We start from the raw sequence: 20,055 nt of genomic DNA, 5'->3' as shown, positions 1-20,055 counted from the left end.
TAGCTATGTCCGTCCGTTTGTCCGTCCATGTAAACCTTGTAATCAAACTACAGGTCGCAATTTTGGAGATAATTCCATGAAATTTGGCACATGATCTTCTATGATACCGGAGACGAATCCTATTGAAAATGGGTAACATCGGTCCGTTATTTCACCTAGCCCCCATACAACAGAACCCGCGAATAGGCCTTTTAAGTTCATAATTATGTTTAATGTACTCGTATCTCGACAAAATGCTGTAAAACCAAGTTCTATACCAGCCTTAATGACCCTCGTAAATTTTATAATTATAGGGCCTCATTTGACCCTAGCACTTATTTAAATTTTGACTTAAATGTCCACAATTTTATTCAACAATAAATGGCTTAAGTATATCTGAGGCAAGTTACAATTCAACTTAAATGCTTTATTATGAAAACTAAATCACATTTTATTTTTGTAACAGGTGTAGGTCGACATCGCCCGGCTATAATTTCTAATCTAAGATATAAAAGAATAAAAAATAAATTGTTGACTTTTTTGAAAGTTTACATCTGAATTTCGTTTTAAAGCGGGTTAAAGTTTCCCAACTCTGGCACATTCTTATTGTTAATCCGCATAAGGAACCATTTGATCCTTACATTTTAAGTATAAAATTTGTTCACCAAATTTTTTCCAATCCATTGATATGTAAAATATCTACCTTGTCCTTTTCATATCTCATGGTAAAATTCTTAATGAATGCGAAATTAACCCTAAGCTCTCTTTTATTGTGTCTTATTTCGGACTTTTTGGTTGAATTTTCCATATTGGTATATTCTAAGACTTATAGTAGAATTTCACGGAGAATATTTTTGCGGAACATTTTATTCCCCTAAATCCCGATTTTAATAGAGTTTTTGCCCTTTTATAAAGAAGGACAAAAAAGGCCCATTTTTTGAGGAGTTAGAAGATAAACATATTCTACAAATATATTCTCCATAATATTTTACATTATTTTGCTGAACACATGTTATACCTAAAATGGCAGGGTCTTATGGTTTCTTATGCCGATTAACAATAAGAATGTGCCAGAGTTGGGAAACTTTAACCCTTGGTCAAATTAAATTCAGATGTAACTTTCAAAACGCCCATACACGTGGCATTTGTTTATCTCTCCTCTATCAAAATTTATTGGCCGGACCTTGTAATTTTGAAAAAAAATTGATTTTGTTGTATAGTGTAATAGTGATGAATGCAAAAAATTCAAAATTACTTTTTATCAATTATAAATGAGTAAAATATGGTAAAAAAAAATCTGAAAGAAAATTAGAAGTCCTCAAAAAAAAAGTCCTCAATCAAACTTCTCACTAAAAATAGATTTTATAAAATCGAAAATATTTAAAATTTCTCACCAAAAATTACATAAGAGCCCCAAAACGACATTAGCCGTGATCACTCAGATAATCATTAACATGAGAGATGACGTGAGATCCAAAAAACATTTGGAAACAAAACAAGATGATTAACAAAATCACTTTCCTTGTTGATATAAACATATTAATTAAAAAACATAATAATACGATTTTATCAACAGATTTTTTTATTTAATTCACACAAAAAAAAATATTATTTTTAACTAATATCTTATCCGTAATATCCGCCGTATCCTCCATAGCCACCTCCTCCATAACCACCATAACCTCCTCCATAACCGCCATATCCACCATAGCCCCCATAGCCACCATAGCCCCCATAACCACCATATCCACCATAACCATGATGACGTGCTATACGAATGTGTTCAGTATTGTCAGCACCAACATGTTCAGGCTTGTCTGCTTGTATTTGTCCATTGTTATCATTATGAGCTGAGGCTTCAACACCTAACAAAGATTTCAGATTCTTATTGTCGATGGGCGAACCGAAGCAAACGGCCAACGAACACAGGACTAAAACTGCTACAAACAGTTTCATGACGAAGATATTAAATAACTTTGTAACCGAATTACTAAACGAGGTTGTTATTACTTCTAGCTAGAATTGAGCACTATTGATTGTTTACAAAAAATTACGATGTTTTATAGGACTGAGATTTAAAGTTAAAGTTAATATGTATGTAGTATATCATGCTAAAAGTACTTAACCAAAATCTAACAAAAAATTGTTATTGTTATAATACGTGTTTATTTTAAAACAAGTGCAAATAATACAGTTCATACACCTTTCATAAAATGTATAATTTTCGGCGGTTTTGTTAATTTAATAATTTGGAAATTGTTTAAGTGTTGTCTACAATATTGTTAAGTGTGTCATCATTTATGGATGATTAATTGATGGTAAAATTAAAGCAGGATATGGAAAATAGAATATTTCAATAATTTTCCGATCATCTTCATGTTTGGGTGGAACTATTTTGTTGATTTTTAGACATATTTTTATTATAATGGCAAACTGTCCACTCGGCAGTAGTCGGTAATAGCTTTAAAGGGAAGGGAGATCTAGGTATTTAACCTAATGAACGCAAAACTATTCGACGCATCAAAAGCTGAATTCAAAATATGGATGAGAGAATCCCATAAGGCCTCTTGGAATAATGAAACGGTGGGTAGAACCACAAAGATTCTATGGGGTGACCCTGATGAGAGCAAGACGAGAAATCTCCTCAAAATGAGCAAGTCTGAGGTTAGTATGATGGTACGTATTCTGAGTGGACACACAGGATTACGTGCACATCTATACAAAATTGGACGTGCGGATTCAGACGAATGTAGAGCATGTGGAGAGGACAGTAAAACTCTGGAGCACTTTCTTTGCCACTGTCAAGCATTCGTAGAAGTTAGATCAAAGTATTTTGGAAGTGATGTTATTCCGGAAATAACATTCCTGACAAACACTGATTGGAATATTCCAGGAAACTGAGTTTATGAACATTGAAAAATAAAACATTCAGTGATTTTTTTCATGAAAAGTAGCGCACAACAGGCCCGATAGTGGCCTAGGTGTATTTCTTCGGATTTGATGTACTATACATCCTCATATCAACCTAAGCTATAATTGTCATAACTGTTTCATCGAGAGTAAAATACCGAATCAACCCAAGAAAATAGTGGAAAACAGACATGGTCGACCATATGATAGCCTACACAATCATACTTATAGGCAAATTCGTTTCAAGGGTTAGTACTATTGCATAGTATGCCAGGCACAATCGGTCAAGAACTGCCGCACTTTGAGGGCGTTAAAGTTAAACATTTTGGTCATACAGGGTTTTATTCAAATGAGTGTAATTTTTCACCTATGGTTGAAACTCCAAAGGAGTTTAGATAGTTATTTCTTCACTGTTTCCAAAAAAATATCTTTTTTAATTTTTTTTTATAAAATGGGTTTTTTTCAGAAGAAATCTTATACAATTTCCTTTAAGTGTTTTATAATAGGATGCTAGTGGGATATATATCGAATAATAATAATAATTTTTTAACTCAAGAATAAATTTGTTCCCCTTTTTTTCAAAGGGTTAAGGGTTTTATAATGGGATGCTAGTGGGATATCTATCGAAAAATAATAATAATTTTTTAACTCAAGAATAAATTTTTTCCCTTTTTTTTCAAAATGGAAGTTTTTTGCTTTAGAAAGCTTAGACATCGATTTTAAAAGTTGACACAAAATTGCCCATGTACATTTTTTTAAACAAATGTATTAAAATAACTTCAAGATTGCGACCTGTACCTTGCGCACGAGGTTTACATGAACATTGGACTCAGAAATTGATTATGAGTCGATTGGTTATAAACATCAGCATAGACGCTGATGGTAGTGTAGGGTATAAAAATGCGAACTTTTGTCATTACATAGCTAAACATAATGAAACAACAACATCAGCTTTAACGACTGAAAACAACAACATACTGCATGCATTATTTATATCTATAAAATTTTGTAAAAATTCAGGTATTTTGAAGCGAGTCATTAATGACAAATCCTAACAAAAACATCAGTAATAACGACTGAAAACAACAACATATTTCATATGTTAATGTTGTTTTGTTTTTATTTATCCGGCACAAAAATGATTTATGAATGAAATTAGGATTCGAAAATGTATATGTACATATATTTAAGATTTGATGGATATTTTGGTATTTTGAAGGGATAAACGATAAATAAATTTCCGAAAATATGGACTTTTGTATAGGATCCATGAGAATATGACACTCTTACTTGTATTCTTTTAATAATTTATAAACAATGTAAATATTTTTTTTTTCAATATTTCTGCTTTTAATATATTTATCAATTTCAAATCTTTTTCATGTGTAAAGTATAAATAAAATAAGAATATTAACATGTATTTTGCCAGTAGCTGAGGTTTTATCCCCATCCACCACCCCATCCGCCATGTCCCCAGCCACCGTGACCCCATCCACCATGTCCCCATCCTCCGCCACCCCATCCTCCTCCTCCCCATCCACCACCCCATCCACCTCCCCATCCTCCACCACCCCAGCCGCCTCCCCATCCTCCGCCCCAATGACGAGCTAGACGTACGGCTTCATTGGAATGTAAATCTCCAGCATCGGCAACATCATACAGAGTTATTTGTTGTTGCTTATACTTATTCTCCGGAAAAGGTGGTATTGCCATTGTCACCACAACAAGGCCTATTAAGGCGAGTAGTAACAAAAGACGCATGATATTTCTTTTACGTATTCTTCACAAATTACACTTGATATGTTTGGACTTAGAATAACAAACTTGTACTGTATTTTGGGAAAATTACGATAGGCTTTTTATACGCTTCCAATTTTAGCAAATTTAAAATTCTAAAAGTAAACAATATTTTGGTAATTTACACTTTTGAATGAAAACTTGTTGGGAGCTCTTTACAATTTTGTTTTAAAACGCGTACAACAACTTCAGAAGTGCATATATAATTTTTTATGACCAAAAAAATATATTGAAAAATTCCGTTGAAAGGGGGTGTGTGCACGGTTGGGCATGCGCATGTAAATTTTAAGTAAGAGATTTTATCTAAAGATGTGATCCCTATTTGGCAATTTTTGTTAAAAAAAAAGATTTCAAGTGGTTTTTAAAACAAGTTCAAGTTTATTGCTCTTAAAAAAATAAATTATATAAAAGAAGTAACACTTTTTATTATTATGGATTTTACCTGTCACTTTAATTATTTAAAATATTATGACACTTTGTTTTGATTTGTGATGAGTTATTGATTGAAATATTAATTATTTAATTATACATTTTGAATGTGATCGATACGTGTTTAGCAAGTGATCTAATTTATTCTGTTATTACTGAAAATTCCTTTAGTTTTCTAATTTCAAACATCAAGATTCGGCGCCATGCTTTCTAGTATTCAAGAAATTTATAATTTTTTCATAATCTTTATGACAATAGGTTTTCGTTTGATCTCCTTGATAATTCAGTCTCAACAAAAAATTATATTGGGTTAAAAATGCGAAATTCGCACTGATATATCAATCAATACTGTCGATGAAATTTCATCTACAATTGGATAAAAAAAGCGACCAGACATGAAGTCGTGATTAGTGCTGTAACATTCTACTACTTTTAATTACTCAATACTTTTCGTTTGGGTACTCAATACTATTCGATACTTTAAACGCTTTTAATTTAATTTAAAACTGGGAATTTATCTGCTATTTCAGTAATGTTAGTCCAGACAACTCATTTTTAATACCCTTCACCTTCGTGAGAAGAATATATATAAATTTGTCATTCCGTTTGTATTTTCCAGAATATAGTTTTCTGACCCTATAAAATATATATGTATATTCTGAATCCTTATAGATTGCGGAGTCGTTTAAGCAATGTCCGTCTGTCTGTCCGTCTGTGTGTCTGTTTAAATCAGTTTTCTGAAGACCCCAGATAACTTCGGGATCCAAATCTTCAATAATTCTGTCAGGCATGCTTTCAAGAAGTTTCCATCAGCAAAATTCGTCCATAAATAACGGAGATATAAGCAAAAATCCGAGACAACAGATTTGATTGATGGGCGTAAGAATTTGCTTTAAAGTATCCCCTCCATTGGACGGCGCTAAAAGTGGTGCCATGAGTACTACGTCAACTAATGCTCTGGAAAAGTTACTAGACATTTCACCAATTGAAACATATATAACAACCCGCTCATAACCCGTTTCTACACGGATTTCTCTAAATTGTGGGACAAAGTAAGCTTAGGGTTCTACATTGAAGACCCAGAAACAGAAAAATATCTAATCACAACAATCCGATCAATAACGGAATGCGTAAATTGAATTCAAATAAATATGGCGCCAACGTCGGTTTAACATATTTACCGACAGCTACATAATTACCTTCTGGCGATGAGATGATAAAGTTAAATCTATTGGATTGTAGGAAAATCCTAACCGAATACTAAAGTTTACATCATATAGGTACCAGACCACTCGGGAGTAGTCGAAAGAAATGAAATAGCGAATATAATAGGACGAGGACAGAATTAAAAATTGAGTGACCCTAACGAGAGCAGAACGAGAAGCCTTCTCATAATGAGCAAGTCTGAGGTTCGTATGATGGTACGTATTCTGAGTGGACACACAGGATTATGGGTACAGCTAATCAAAATTGGACGTTCGGATTCAGACGAATGTTGAGCATATAGAGAGGACAGTGGAAATCTGGAGCTCTTTCTTTACCATAGTAAGGCTTTCGCCGAAATTACATTCAAATATCTTCGGAGTGATATTATTCAGGATATAACATTTCTCCCGATTAGAAAATTTTTAAGGGATTGTTAGGCTTTCGCCGCAATTAGATCAAAATATCTTGGGAGTGATATTATTCAGGATATAACATCCCACACGATTGGAAAATTTTTAGTAATTACGTCCAGTAAACTGAGTTTCTGAACATCTGACGACCTGATTTGATGTAGTAACATCCTCCTATCAACCTAACCTATCTAATTATTATCAATAAATCACATTTTAAATATACTTATAACTGATATAGGGTATCATATGTATTGCCATGTAGTCTGAATTTAGTAACTCAAAATTAGTTATCAAAATTGCTAAATTTTTAGTGCTTTTCATAAAAATCACAATATGAAATTTCCGTCCAAAACACCTTATTTGTTGAAGTTGAATAGTTGGAGTCAATTTCAAAAGTAAACATGAAATGATAAAATTAACAATTAAAACTTTAATGAATAAAATCGAGTTAAAAATAATTAATAAAATATTTTTTTGAGAATATTCTTAAAATTTCGGTCAATGCGAGAGCAATTTCCCCTTGCCTCCCTTATGATAAGAATTAAATGCCAATAAATAATAAAACACACAATCAAATATTTTTAAAAAATACCAACACATTTATTTGTTACAAAAAATATTTACAAATGTAAAAGGCACAAGTCAGAAGTTAAACACAAGTTGTTATTTTTACTATGGTTTTATCCCCAACCACCTCCCCATCCACCCCAGCCTCCTCCCCATCTGCGACCACCCCAGCCTCCCCATCCGCCACCTCCCCATCCACCCCAGCGACCACCCCAACCGCCGCCCCATCCACCCCAGCGACCACCCCAACCACCGCCCCAGCCTCCCCATCCGCCTCCCCAATGACGGGCTTCACGAACGCCATCATTGGAATGTAAGTCTCCAGCATCAGCGACTTCTAACAAATTCGTTCCCTTTTCCGCATTCCCGGTAGAAGTTGGTAATGCCGTTATTACACCGACTACAACCAATATGATAAATAGTAAGAAATAACGCATGTTGTTTCCTCGTTACACAACCGTTTTGAAAATATTATTCTCTGAGTCCAAACGATGTATTTTTGTTTCGAATATCAAACTTTTACTGCATTCTGCGCAACAAATGTAGGCTTTTTATAGGCATCCAATTTTTACGGGGCTTTTTAATTCATAATGTAAACAAAATCTTTGTAGTTCACACCTCGGCTTACGATATAAATGAACACAATTTGGGATTTTTTGTTCTCTAAACGTGTACAGCAAATTAATACTACTTTATGTCATGTTCTTTTATGACCTTACTTTGTTAATTATGAAATGTGCCTTAGTGATTTGAAAAATTCAGTTTAAAGGGGGTGTGTGTAAAGATATTAAGGTGCATTTTTTATTTAAAATATTTCCATAAGGCTAAGAATAGGTTAACGAGAACAGGATACACGCAGAGAAAAAACATGGTTGTGGTAACCATGTTCTAAGAGCAACATATTATGGTTAACATTATGATTGTAGTCTAAACATATTATAGTTATTGTAACAATTTTAAAATATCATATTATGATTATATACCGTGGAAATATTTTATCATAATATTTTTCTATTTATCATAATATTGTTATACTTGATCATATTACGATCCAATGTGATCAAAATTTCGTTTAAATATGTATCGAAATCAAAATAAATTTTACTGAATTAGTAAAATTACAGTTTCTAAAAAAAAAGTAAAATATATATATAAATAAATATAACTTACAATACTTAACACAGTTCGCAAATTTCAATTTGCTTCACAAAAACATAACTACATTATTTTATACAAACTGAAAAACTTATACGTTTAATGTTATAAACCAAATGAGAATTATTTCAACTCATTTTATTGTCGCGTAAAAAAAAACACACACGAAAAAGTAATCTGTATGAGTAAATGTGTGTGGCAAAAGTTGTTTTGTTGTTGTATTCATTTGTTGTTGTATCAGCAGACATATAACAACATAACATATAATGGTTATTTATAACAACATAACATACAATGGTTATAAATTGTTGTAAATAACATAATATGTTTTCATTGTTATCATTATTTAGTTGTTGTAAAAATAATTATTTTTCAGTGAATCATACTCAAATTTATAATTGCCTTGAACATACAAAGGTTTACAGTAACTAAAATATTGTTAAAATCTAATTAAAATAACAATTACATGTTTTTGAAAACAATATATTGTTACAGTAAACATGGCGTAGTTATAGTAACCATGTCGAACCATGTTTTTTTTCTGCGTGTAGAAGCTTCACCATATTGATGATATATGAACACACAGGTGTATGTAGTGCATACGGAGAGGACAATGAAACTCTGGCGCATTTTGGAACATTGGACGATAATTTCTTTCATAGCTCGCTATATAAGGTTTTCCACTTGGCTTCGGTTTTGTATTATAGTGTTAACTTAGGAAAATTAAAAAAAAAATACACCCTAATGAATATGCAGGTACCTGCGAATTTTTAGTACGAGTTTTGTCACTTTCATGTGGTTCCGACTTAACTACTTTTTTATTAAACAAAAATATATATGTGATTTTTAAAAACAAGTACAAGTTCATTGATTTTTCAAAATAAATTATGAAAATAATGTAATGAATAAATAATGAAAATATTTTTCGTTTGTATTTAAACTCTGCCATTAGTCATCATAATTAATATATTTTAAGCAAAATTTAATTTTTCTATGAAAAATTAATATTTATTTATTTATTGTTTCTTATATTTGACAGAACAATATTTTTACTCTATGACAGATTTAACCTATATATCTACAATAGTTTCCGTGAAAATTAAATTTTTCTAAACATTAGTTCATAACATTTTACGCAGCACAGTGGTATAGTATCCATAATTGTTTAAAGATTCGATCAGGATAAAATTTGATATGAGCGTAGCTTAGCAGTATTCGAGTTTAAGTTTTAAAAGTGAACCCCATATATGCTTTGAGAGCGGTCTGATAAAGGCTTAAAGTAAAGCCCTTGAGCTGGACTCAACAGAGAAGCCTCAATGTTAACCCACCGAATGCGGAAATCTGTCTTTTTACAAGAAAGACAGACATTTTTACATATACTGAACCTTAAGAAAATGCCAGTGACAGACAAAGTTAAGTACTTAGGTGTAATTCTCGATCGGAAATTAAAATGGAGACACCACACAGAGGATAGGATCAAGAAGACACATCGGGGCTGGGCGATATGTAGAAGAACTATAGGCATGAAAGTATAACTTGACCAATTCTAGCTTATGCTTCTATAATCTGTTGGACTACTTTGGACAAAAAGTGTAATATCAAACTATCACAGGGAGTTCAGCGCACATGCTGCTTGGGTATAAATGGTGCCATGTGTACTACTTTAACCTAAACTCTGGAAACGTTGCTAGATATTCCACCCCTTGAAACATATTTAAGATATTAGACGGCGCTTACAGCCGAACAGCTGTTTACTTTAGGCGCCAAAAGCGGTTATAGGACACGTCATCAATGTATTCTGGACACATTGGAAGGTTATACACAATCATCGGACGTGCCTGATCGTATACCAGACACAGAATATGTCGGAAAATTTGAAACGCAGATCCAAGATAGAATATCTTGGTCAAGCGGAACATTAGAGCGAATACCAGTAGGAATCCATTGTTATACGGATGAATCAAAATTAGGGGATAAAGTGGGCCTGGGGTTCTATATTGAAGACCCAGAAACAGAAATATACCACCGTTTACCTAATCATAACACAAGCTTCCAGGCAGAAGTCCGAGCAATAACGGAATGTGTAAATTGTATTGGATTGTAAGAAAGCTTTAACTGAATACTCTCCTTGAGGTAAGGTTTACATCATATGGGTACCAGGACACTCGGGAGTAGTTGGCAACGAAAGTGCGAATGTAAAAGTTTTAAAGGGAAGGCAGCTCGAGGTAGTTAACCTGACGAACGCAAAACCATTAAAAATATGGGTGAGAGAATCACATAAGGCCTTTTGGAATAATGAAACGAACAAGACGAGAAATCTCCTCAAAATGAGCAAGTCTGAAGTTAGTGTGGACACACAGGATTACGAGCACATCTATACAAAATTGGCCGTACGGATTCGGACGAATGTAGAGTGGAGAGGACAATGAAACTCTGGAGCACTTTCTTTGCCACTGTCAGGCATTCGTCGAAGTATCTTGGAAATGATGTTATTCCGGAAATAACATTCCTGACTAACACTGATTGGAAAATTCTTAAGAATTACGTCCAGAAAACTAAGTTTCTGAACATTGAAAAATAATATACTCAGTGAACAATTTTTTTTCATGAAAAAGCGCCCACAACAGGCCCATTAGTGGCCTGGGTGTATTTCTTCGGATTTGATGTACTATACATACTCCTATCAACCTATCTTCCACGCCCACTATTTATGTTCTGCCCATTTTTATTTGAATTAGATATTCTAGTTATAAAATAACTCATAAAAAGCAATTTACATACTGTAACGGTAATACTTAAGTCATACAAATATATAATGTAAACACTTAAATATTTTATTCAACAGTAGCATGACATTTCAAAAAAATCACTTTTCACTTTTACAAGTTGAAGTAATTAATTGTCACCAAGTTGTTAAAAAATATATTTAATGCAAATTTAAAATAGAATATATTTTAATCTATAAGTGTTTCTAGTTCTAGTTAAACATATGGGAAATTTTGTGTCAAGTGACCCAACTCAAAAAGTAGAAATGGATGAAATTTGCACCAAGGTTAGTGCTAATGTTAGATAGTACAGACACAAATTTTCAGTTCTATCAGTCAAGAACTGACGCAAATACATGGGGTCAAATTTGGACATTTGGGTCATACAAGGTTTTTTGAAATACATATGTGTAACTTGTGACCTATTGGTCTTATCAAATATGTATTTGTGCTGATGTTTGTTAGACACAAATTTTCAGTTCTATCAGTCAAATACTGCCGTAATTACATGGGGTCAAATTTGGACATTTTGGTCTTACAAGTTTTTTTGAAATACTTATGTGTATTTTGCGACCTATTGGTCCTATCAAATATTTGTGCTGATGTTTGTTAGACCCAAAAATATTGGTGTCCTCAAAGTATGTATGCTCAAAAACACTTTCTGAGTCGATTAAGCTATGTCCGTCTATGTGTCCATGTAAACCATGTGACCCAGTTAAGTTCAGGTGCCCTTCAGAAAGTGAAATTTTACATAAATGTATCTACCAGATTTTGTGAATATTGGTTCACTATTCTTCTGCAGGAAGTAGGATAATTACATAACAAGCATATTTTTCTTTTAATACTTTTTTTGTATAAAAATACTTTATTAACAATCGCATTAAAACTATGTAAAAAAAAACTTAACAATAGATTAACAGTCATTTCAAAAACTTAACTAAACGCTTAAACTAATTAACCTAAATAAGTACGGTTTCTATAACGTCTTTCTTGCAAACTACTAGGAGCAACACCAGGAACATCGTGAGCTGGAGAAGCAGCACCTTGATTTAAAAGTGGACGCAATTGTTGACCTAATAGTTGACCCAACAAGTTGGCTACTTGAGCTGCTTGAGGATTTGCAGTAGCACTGCCAGACATTGGCGTGGTAACAGCTGGACTCGTAGGTGACAGACCAGATTGTTGTCCCACATTGGGGCGTTGAGCTATAGGACTAGGTCTTGAGTTGCTGTAAAGAGGACGTTGAGCGCCGTAACCATTGTAGGGGGGATAGCCGCCATAGTTTCCTGGATAAACTTGAGGTCTATAACCACCAAAGAAAGGCAGAGGATAACCACCAAAAGGTCGGTATGCAGGATAGCCGCCGAAATAATTATAACCTCCATAATAGTTGGGAGTATAACCACCATAGCCGCCATAATAGGGATCGGATTGTGCTGCTCCAGATGAAGCAGCTGGTGCAATAGGTGCATCAAAACCAAACGGTGTAAATGGTCTAGCAATAGTACTTAGACCAAGACCCAATAGTGGACGTATAAGACCCAAAGTTCTACCTTGTTCAGTGGGATCATTGTTGCCACGATTACGGTTAGAGGATCCATTACGATTACGATAACGATTTTGAGCCGATGTTAACACAACTAGAGAACTAAGCAACACCATATAGAATACCAATATCAATTTTGTTTTCATTTTGTTTTTATTTCTTCGTTTCTAATTTCGTTTTTAATTCAAATTCTATTTAATTTTATGCCGTTAGGTGCAATTTAAAAGTTGTTGTTAATCCACTTAAAAATAAAACTAAACTAATTTTAAAATAAAGTTTTGCTTAAAGTTTTATTAAAATTTACAGTTTGTTAGATTTGGTTTGAATGTGTCTTTGTGTGTGATAAAGTTATTTTTAAGAAACCGACTACAAGAAAATATTAGTTTTTCAAAATTTCCAAAAATTAAATTTAAATTTTATATCTTGTAGACCTTCATGCTGGCTGAGTAAATGTGTATTCTGCCGGTATTTATTTCTGCAGGTGAACGGAAATCTAAGTCAACTATATGTTTAGTTCTCAGCAACAATCGCAAAAAAATATATAAATAAAATAATCTTCTAAACAACTCCGTCATTAACTTGTTCTATGTTAAAATAATTTTGTTTTCTTTTTTTCTATTGTGCAAAATTTTCGTTTGATTTGTGGTTTATTATACTTTTAACGTTTTTTTTTTTTTTTTTGCATGACGCCCACCTCTTATGTTTATGTTTTTATACCCTACACGACTTTAGTGAGGAGGGTATATTGAGTTTGTGCTGAAGTTTGTAACGCACAATAATATTGGTCCTATACCCACCTTAAAGTGTACTAATCGGCTCAGAATCTGAGTCGATTTAGCTATGTCCGTCCAACTGTCCGTCCGTCCATGTAAACCTTGTAATCAAACTACAGGTCGCAATTCTGGAGATAATTCAATAAAATTTGGCACATGATCTTTTATGGTATCGTAGACGAAGCCTATTGAAAATGGTTTACATCGGTCCATTATTTCACCTAGCCCCCATACAACTGAACCCCTCGAATAGGGCTTTTAAAACTTGTAATCAAACTAGAGGTCGCAATTTTGGAGATAATTCAATGAAATTTGGCACATGATCTTTTATGGTATCGTAGATGAAGCCTGTTGAAAATGGTTTACATCGGTCCATTATTTCACCTAACCCCCATACAACTGAACCCGCCGAATAGGGCTTTTAAGTTCATAATTATGTTTAATATACTCATATCTCTACAAAAATGTGCAAAAACCAAGTTGTATACAAGACTTGATGACTCCCACGAATTCCATAATAATAGGTTCTCATATGACCCTAGCCCCTATGAAAAGCCCCCATCAAAATTTCACTTAAATGTCCACAATTTTATTCAACAATAAACGGCTTAATTATGTATATCTAAGGTAAGGTACAATTCAACTTAAATGCTCTATTATGGCAACTAAATCACATTATATTTTTGTCAAAGGTGTAGGGTATTATATGATCGGCCTCGCCCGACTATAGTTTCTTACTTGTTTATATTTATTGTTAAATTTGTCATCAAGCGGTATAAAATTTTCAATCTCATAACTGACATTGAAAATTTCATTAACATTTTTGTTTTGTTTGTTTTATTTATTTAGCTGTTTCAATTTTGGCCAAAATTTTTTGGCAACACAAACGACTTGATGAATTTTTCATTTCTGTGGCGTGCGAACTTTTAAATCACTTCCGTATACTCTTTAAATGGCGTTTGGTTATTAAACATCTGTTAAGTTTGTTATTAAATCTTTATTAGTTAAAATTTTATAAATTTGGAGCACCTATCTTTTTGTGAATGAGTAACAAAGCACATGGTGAATTTAACCCGTATGGGTATTCATAATAAAATTTTTCGGCTATGCGAATTATATACTTATATTCGGCGCTGCCGAATCTTATATACCCTTCACCAAGATGTGTTAAAGAAAAGTCAGTGCGAGTTTTATTACAAAAAAACTTTAAAAATTCCAGTTCTAAAATGAAAATGTACCAGCAAGTCTCATTTTATAGATCTTCTATCAATCAGGGTCCCGGTCATAGAACAAAATAATACCAAAAATCCTTTCCTGCAGATTTTCACTAACTTAGGGCCTATATCTCAACCTCCGGTTATCGTTTAGCGGTTAGATATACTGCCGTATACGATAAAACATAATCAGACATTGAGAAAATTGGGCTTAATGTTTAGTGTTATGTTTCTAGATTCAATATTATAAAAAATTCTAAAGGTACTCTTTGAAGATGGAAAAAGCAGTTAAAAGTCCCCTTTCATATATTCTCGCTCACTTAATTTCATGTTTCTATGTTCAATATGGTAAAAAATTCAAAAAGTACCTTTTGAAGAACGAAAAAGTACATTTTATGGGTTCTCACTTAATTCGTGCTCTACATACTTTATTTCAAAATTCAAAAAGTATCTTTTGTAGAACGAAAAAGTACGAAAAAGTTCCCTTTTTAGGTTCTCACCTAATCCGTGCTCTACATACTTAGTTTCATGTTCCTAGGTTCAATATCATAGAAAAAACAAATAAGAAAGTATAGTCAGGCGTGGCCGACCATATGATACCCTACATCAGTTATGAATATTAAATGTGATTTATTTTATCTTCAATATTACCTTGTTCCGATACATTTAATGAGAAACTAATTTTCTGAAAGAGGCTTTATATGGGGGCTAGAAAACGATTCTGATACGATTGGTAGGACGAATATTTTTGTACGTTACAAACATCAGCACAAACCCAAAATACCCTTCCCACTAAAGTGGTGTAGGGTATAAAAACAAGTTATGCCGGATCTTACATATCAACCATCAAACCATCATCATAAACATTAGGTTGATATTTGGAATAGGTCTTAAGTCAATTATGGACACATCCCTTCCGAATTAATGTTAATTTTTAACAACATATTTTTGTTCAACTTTGAAACCATGAACATATATAGGCGGTAGGCTCAATTGTATACCGACTGTTGTAGAATTTGTTATATAGATTTCGGTTCGTATAACACTCGAATTTTTAGTTATGTCAAGAGTCTTTATATCGAATTTCATCGTTGTACTCGCAGTTTTATGACAGTAATAAGCGTTAAAGTAATTTTCTGAAGGGGGCCTCTTATGGGGGTATGGGCAATTATAGACCGATCCTCATTAATTTCGAATTTGATTATTAATTTGTCGAATTTCAGCGCTATATTCGTATTTTTAAGCCAGTAATGAGTGTTAAAATCATTTTTTGAGGGGGATCTTATATGGGGAGCAAAGTCAATTGTGGACGGATCCTCATAAATTTCGTTAGAGAGATTTTAACTCGTAAGAAACTTGTAATGAGCGTTAAAGTTATTTTCTAAAGGAGACCTTATATGGGGGGGTAGGATAAATTATGGACCGATCCTCATAAAATTGGGTAGAGAGATTTTTGCTCGTAAGAAACTTACTTACCTATGTCGATTTTCAGCGCTAGACTCGTATTTTTAAACCTGTAATGGGCGTTAAAGTAATTTTTTGAGGTGACCTTATATGAGGAGTTGGGTCAATTATAGACCGATCCTCATAAAATTTGATAGAAAGAATTTGGCTCATATGAAACTTATTTATGTCGAATTTCATCTCGCATTTTTAAAACAGTTATGACTGTTAAAGTTGTTTACGGAGCGCCACTTGTATGGGGGCTATGCGAAAACGTGGATCGATATTGCCCATTTTCATTACCAAACAAACCTTACCTATAGGAATTATTTTTGGAAAATCTCAACTCTCTCTTTCCGTTCGGATTCTATCGTGATTTCAACAGACATACGGACGGTCGGACATGGCTAGATCGTCTCAGAATTTAATAAGGATCCAGAGTATACTACTATGACCAATAGTTCGATGTGTTTTGTAAACAAAATTAATATACCCCCATAAGAAACAAATACGATCATAAAATAAATCATGTTTTAAACACAAGAATGATCAGTTTATGATTGCTGCACATTTTGCTATTGTTTTTGAAGTAATCAGTTTTTATTATATGTATATCGGTATCATTTTCGAATAATTATTTAAGCGCACAACCTATTAATCAATTTTAGGTTATCAAATGGAGTTAAAGAAGACTCAGTTTTCTGATTAATCATCCAACAATCTTCCAAATGCTAACTGGGATAATACAATAAATAAATAGTCAAATATTCGTTTGAAATTGTAAGTCCTTTAAATTTTGAAGATCTTTTATAAGGGCAGATTATAACAAACGTAGTGTGCAGAATTGTTACAAATGGATTATATATTCACATGAAAATTTTTTACATAGAATATGGGTTTGTGTGAAATATACACCAATGTTAGTACTATGGGATAGTGGGCCAGTCAAGAACTGCCGTAGTTTGAGGGGGTCAAAGTTCGACATTTTGATCATACAGGATTTTTTGAAATGAGTGTAACATTTGACCTATTGGTCCTAACAAAAATTGCCCAAAGTAGTTTCGATATTTTATGTTTTGTTGTTTTTTTGCTCAAAAAAAGATTATACCATTTTCTTTAAGACTTTTGAGGTTACTTAGTGGCTAGAAGTTGATGCCATGAAAGCTAGAAGTTGATGCCATGAGATAACTTTTTATTGGAAAAAAACTGATTCTGAAACTACCCAAATCTCATAAGTCATCCAGTCTATTTAATGTGGGAAATGATGTGGCTTCAAGGAGGCAACAACTGTATTTCGGGGCCTATATAAAATCCTAAATAGATTTTGCCTATTTTCATAATAATTGAATACTATTCATCATCATATTCACAAATTCCATTTGAAAGCACGCTTTCTTAATTTATATTAAACAGATTTGTATATCATTATATATTAATATTCATACTAAATTTCAAGACGTAATACCAGTAAATATTTGACTGACATAAATTAAGTGAAAGTCGTACTAATTTATCAGTTAAAAAAATAAATTGTTCATCTACTTTGAATGCAAAATAAATGATTTAATTTTTAAATTTATTACCACAATAAGTGTTTTTGTTGCAAAAAACCCAATAGAACTTGTTTCAATGGTCATTATTTTCAAATATTATTTTATAATGTAATAATAACATTTCATTATATCGTAAATTAAATTTTTAAATTAAATAAAACAAAAACAATATTTTTTTGTTTATTTTGTATAAGCTTCTGACGATTTAATACACAATGATAATAATAATTATCTTAATAATTATTGTATTCTTTTCATTATTAAATGTGGTTTTTAGAAATTGCTCGTGTTTACTGTTAAAACAATTTTAGTAAAATTTATAAAAAAAAAAAATACGCCACATTCCCAGTTTAATTACAGCACGAGTACATTGTATAAAAGCCACAAAAAATAATAAAAATAATTCTAATTAATTTATTGTTTAATACTACGATTTTTTATTTCAATATAAATAGGAAACACTGCCCATTTTGTAATAGAATTTATTTAGATTAAAAACAAATTAAAGACCTAACATACTTTTAGGAATTCAATTATACAAAGTTATACAGTCAACGACAAATGAAAGTTTGTTCATATAATAGAAATTTGTGTTGTGTAGTTGTTATTCATCTAATATCTTTGAATATGATATGTATAGAGGGTAGAAGAAAAATTGGAGAAATCAGTTGAGATACCGGTGCATTATTATTATTTATCCTATATCTTAGTTCCATGTTCATAACATCCATTTGTGGAATTTTGTCATTCATAATCGGAGTGGTAACCTTCAGCCGGTAAACCGTCAAAAGTGACTTAATCGATTTTATTGATAAAATTTAATTTTTATAAACATTTTATTAGTCATGCATGACCCACCATATGATACCCTACACCATGATTATATTTTAAAAATTATATATCTATATATATAAAAATGAATGTGTGTTTGTATGTTTGAACGTTATAGACTACTAAACGGCTGTACCGATTCACAGCGTATTCCTGTATGTCTGGGATAGGTAATAGGCTGCTTTTTATTTTGAATTTCCAAATGGGCGAGGAGCCACGCCCATATTAATAAAATATTAAATTCGTATATTTTAGATAATATAACAGTTAGAGTCCTCAAATTTTGTCGGAGCAACTTTAGTGTCAATATAATTATTTAGGACAAAAAGTGGGCGGACTAGCATTAGGGGGCGTGGCACCTCCCATATAAATTAAATACAAAAATATGTTTATCTTGGAAACTATTACAGTTAAAATCTGAAAATTTTGCACGAATAACTTTAACATCCATCTAAACATTTTGGGTAATAAATTGGCCGACTACCCATGAGTGGAGCGGCACCTCCCATATTAATTAAAGACAAAAATTCGTTTATCTGGAAAACTAATGGAACTAAATTCTTAAAATTTTGCACAAAGAACTTAAATATTCATCTGAACATTTTGGAGGAAAAAAAGAGGACTTTCATCTGGGGGGTCTTGAAGCCCCCATATGAATGAAATAGAAAAATTCGTATATCTGAGAAACTATTAGAGCTAGAATCTTCAAATTTTACATGAAGAACTTTGAAATTCATGTGAACATTTAAAGCATAACGGGCGGACTTTCAATGGGAAACTTGGCACCTCCCATATGCATTAAATATAAAATTTCGTTTATCTGGGAAACTAATAGAACTTAATAGAACTTAATTTATAAAATATGGGCCGATCCTCAACAAATTGGGGGAGGGATGTATTATGTATCTATATATATATAAATGAATGTGTGTTTGTATGTTTGTTTGTTTGTTTGGACTTTATAGACAGCTAAACTGCTGGACGGATTTTTCTGAAATTTTCACAGTGTCTTCCTGTATGTCTGGAAGGAACTATAGGCTACTTTTTACTTCAAAATTTCAAGTAGGCGACGTGTCACGCTCACATTCAAAATAAGTATTAAAAGTCGATATATTTTTGGATATAATGGATATTTTGTGTAATAAATTGGTAGACTACCAAAGGGGGGGGATAGTTTCTCCTCCCATATGAATAAAATATACAAAAATTATACTAATACTAATAGAGCTAGCTTCTTAAAATTTTGCAAGAATATTCATCTGAACATTTGGGGAAAAAGGGCGGACTTTTATCAGGGGGACTTGGAACCCCCCATATGAAGTAAATATAAAAATTCGTATATTTGAAAAACTATTAGAGCTAAAATCCTCAAATATTGTAAGAACAAGTTTAACATCCATGTAAATAAATAAGCGTTGTCGTTTGACTGAGAAACTAATAGACCTAAAATCTTAAAATTTTGCACGATAAAAAT

The 20,055-nt window shown here is 32.5% G+C and overlaps 4 protein-coding genes across 4 annotated transcripts; all 4 read right to left on the bottom strand.

The window, feature by feature from the left end:
* Positions 1-1,605: 1,605 nt before the first annotated feature.
* LOC119609005 (cold shock protein 2-like) lies at positions 1,606-1,996 on the bottom strand. Its single transcript, XM_037963664.1, has one exon. It carries the CDS (start codon positions 1,933-1,935, stop codon positions 1,606-1,608), a length of 330 nt encoding a protein of 109 aa, XP_037819592.1. The 5' UTR covers positions 1,936-1,996.
* Positions 1,997-4,329: 2,333 nt separating this feature from the next.
* LOC119609004 (heterogeneous nuclear ribonucleoprotein A1-like) lies at positions 4,330-4,700 on the bottom strand. The gene has a single exon (XM_037963663.1). The coding sequence runs from the start codon at positions 4,648-4,650 to the stop codon at positions 4,330-4,332; it is 321 nt and encodes a 106-aa protein (XP_037819591.1). The 5' UTR covers positions 4,651-4,700.
* Positions 4,701-7,414: 2,714 nt separating this feature from the next.
* LOC119609003 (neuropeptide-like protein 32) lies at positions 7,415-7,738 on the bottom strand. Its single transcript, XM_037963662.1, has one exon. The coding sequence runs from the start codon at positions 7,736-7,738 to the stop codon at positions 7,415-7,417; it is 324 nt and encodes a 107-aa protein (XP_037819590.1).
* Positions 7,739-12,175: 4,437 nt separating this feature from the next.
* On the bottom strand, positions 12,176-12,913 carry LOC119609002 (multiple organellar RNA editing factor 8, chloroplastic/mitochondrial). The gene has a single exon (XM_037963661.1). It carries the CDS (start codon positions 12,911-12,913, stop codon positions 12,176-12,178), a length of 738 nt encoding a protein of 245 aa, XP_037819589.1.
* Positions 12,914-20,055: the final 7,142 nt, after the last annotated feature.

The sequence above is a fragment of the Lucilia sericata genome, unplaced genomic scaffold (genome assembly GCF_015586225.1).
Source record: "Lucilia sericata isolate MDLA Ls3-8-SP2 unplaced genomic scaffold, ASM1558622v1 Contig000911F_arrow, whole genome shotgun sequence".
Taxonomy (NCBI): domain Eukaryota; kingdom Metazoa; phylum Arthropoda; class Insecta; order Diptera; family Calliphoridae; genus Lucilia; species Lucilia sericata.
This window is presented reverse-complemented; position numbering and strand designations above follow the sequence as displayed.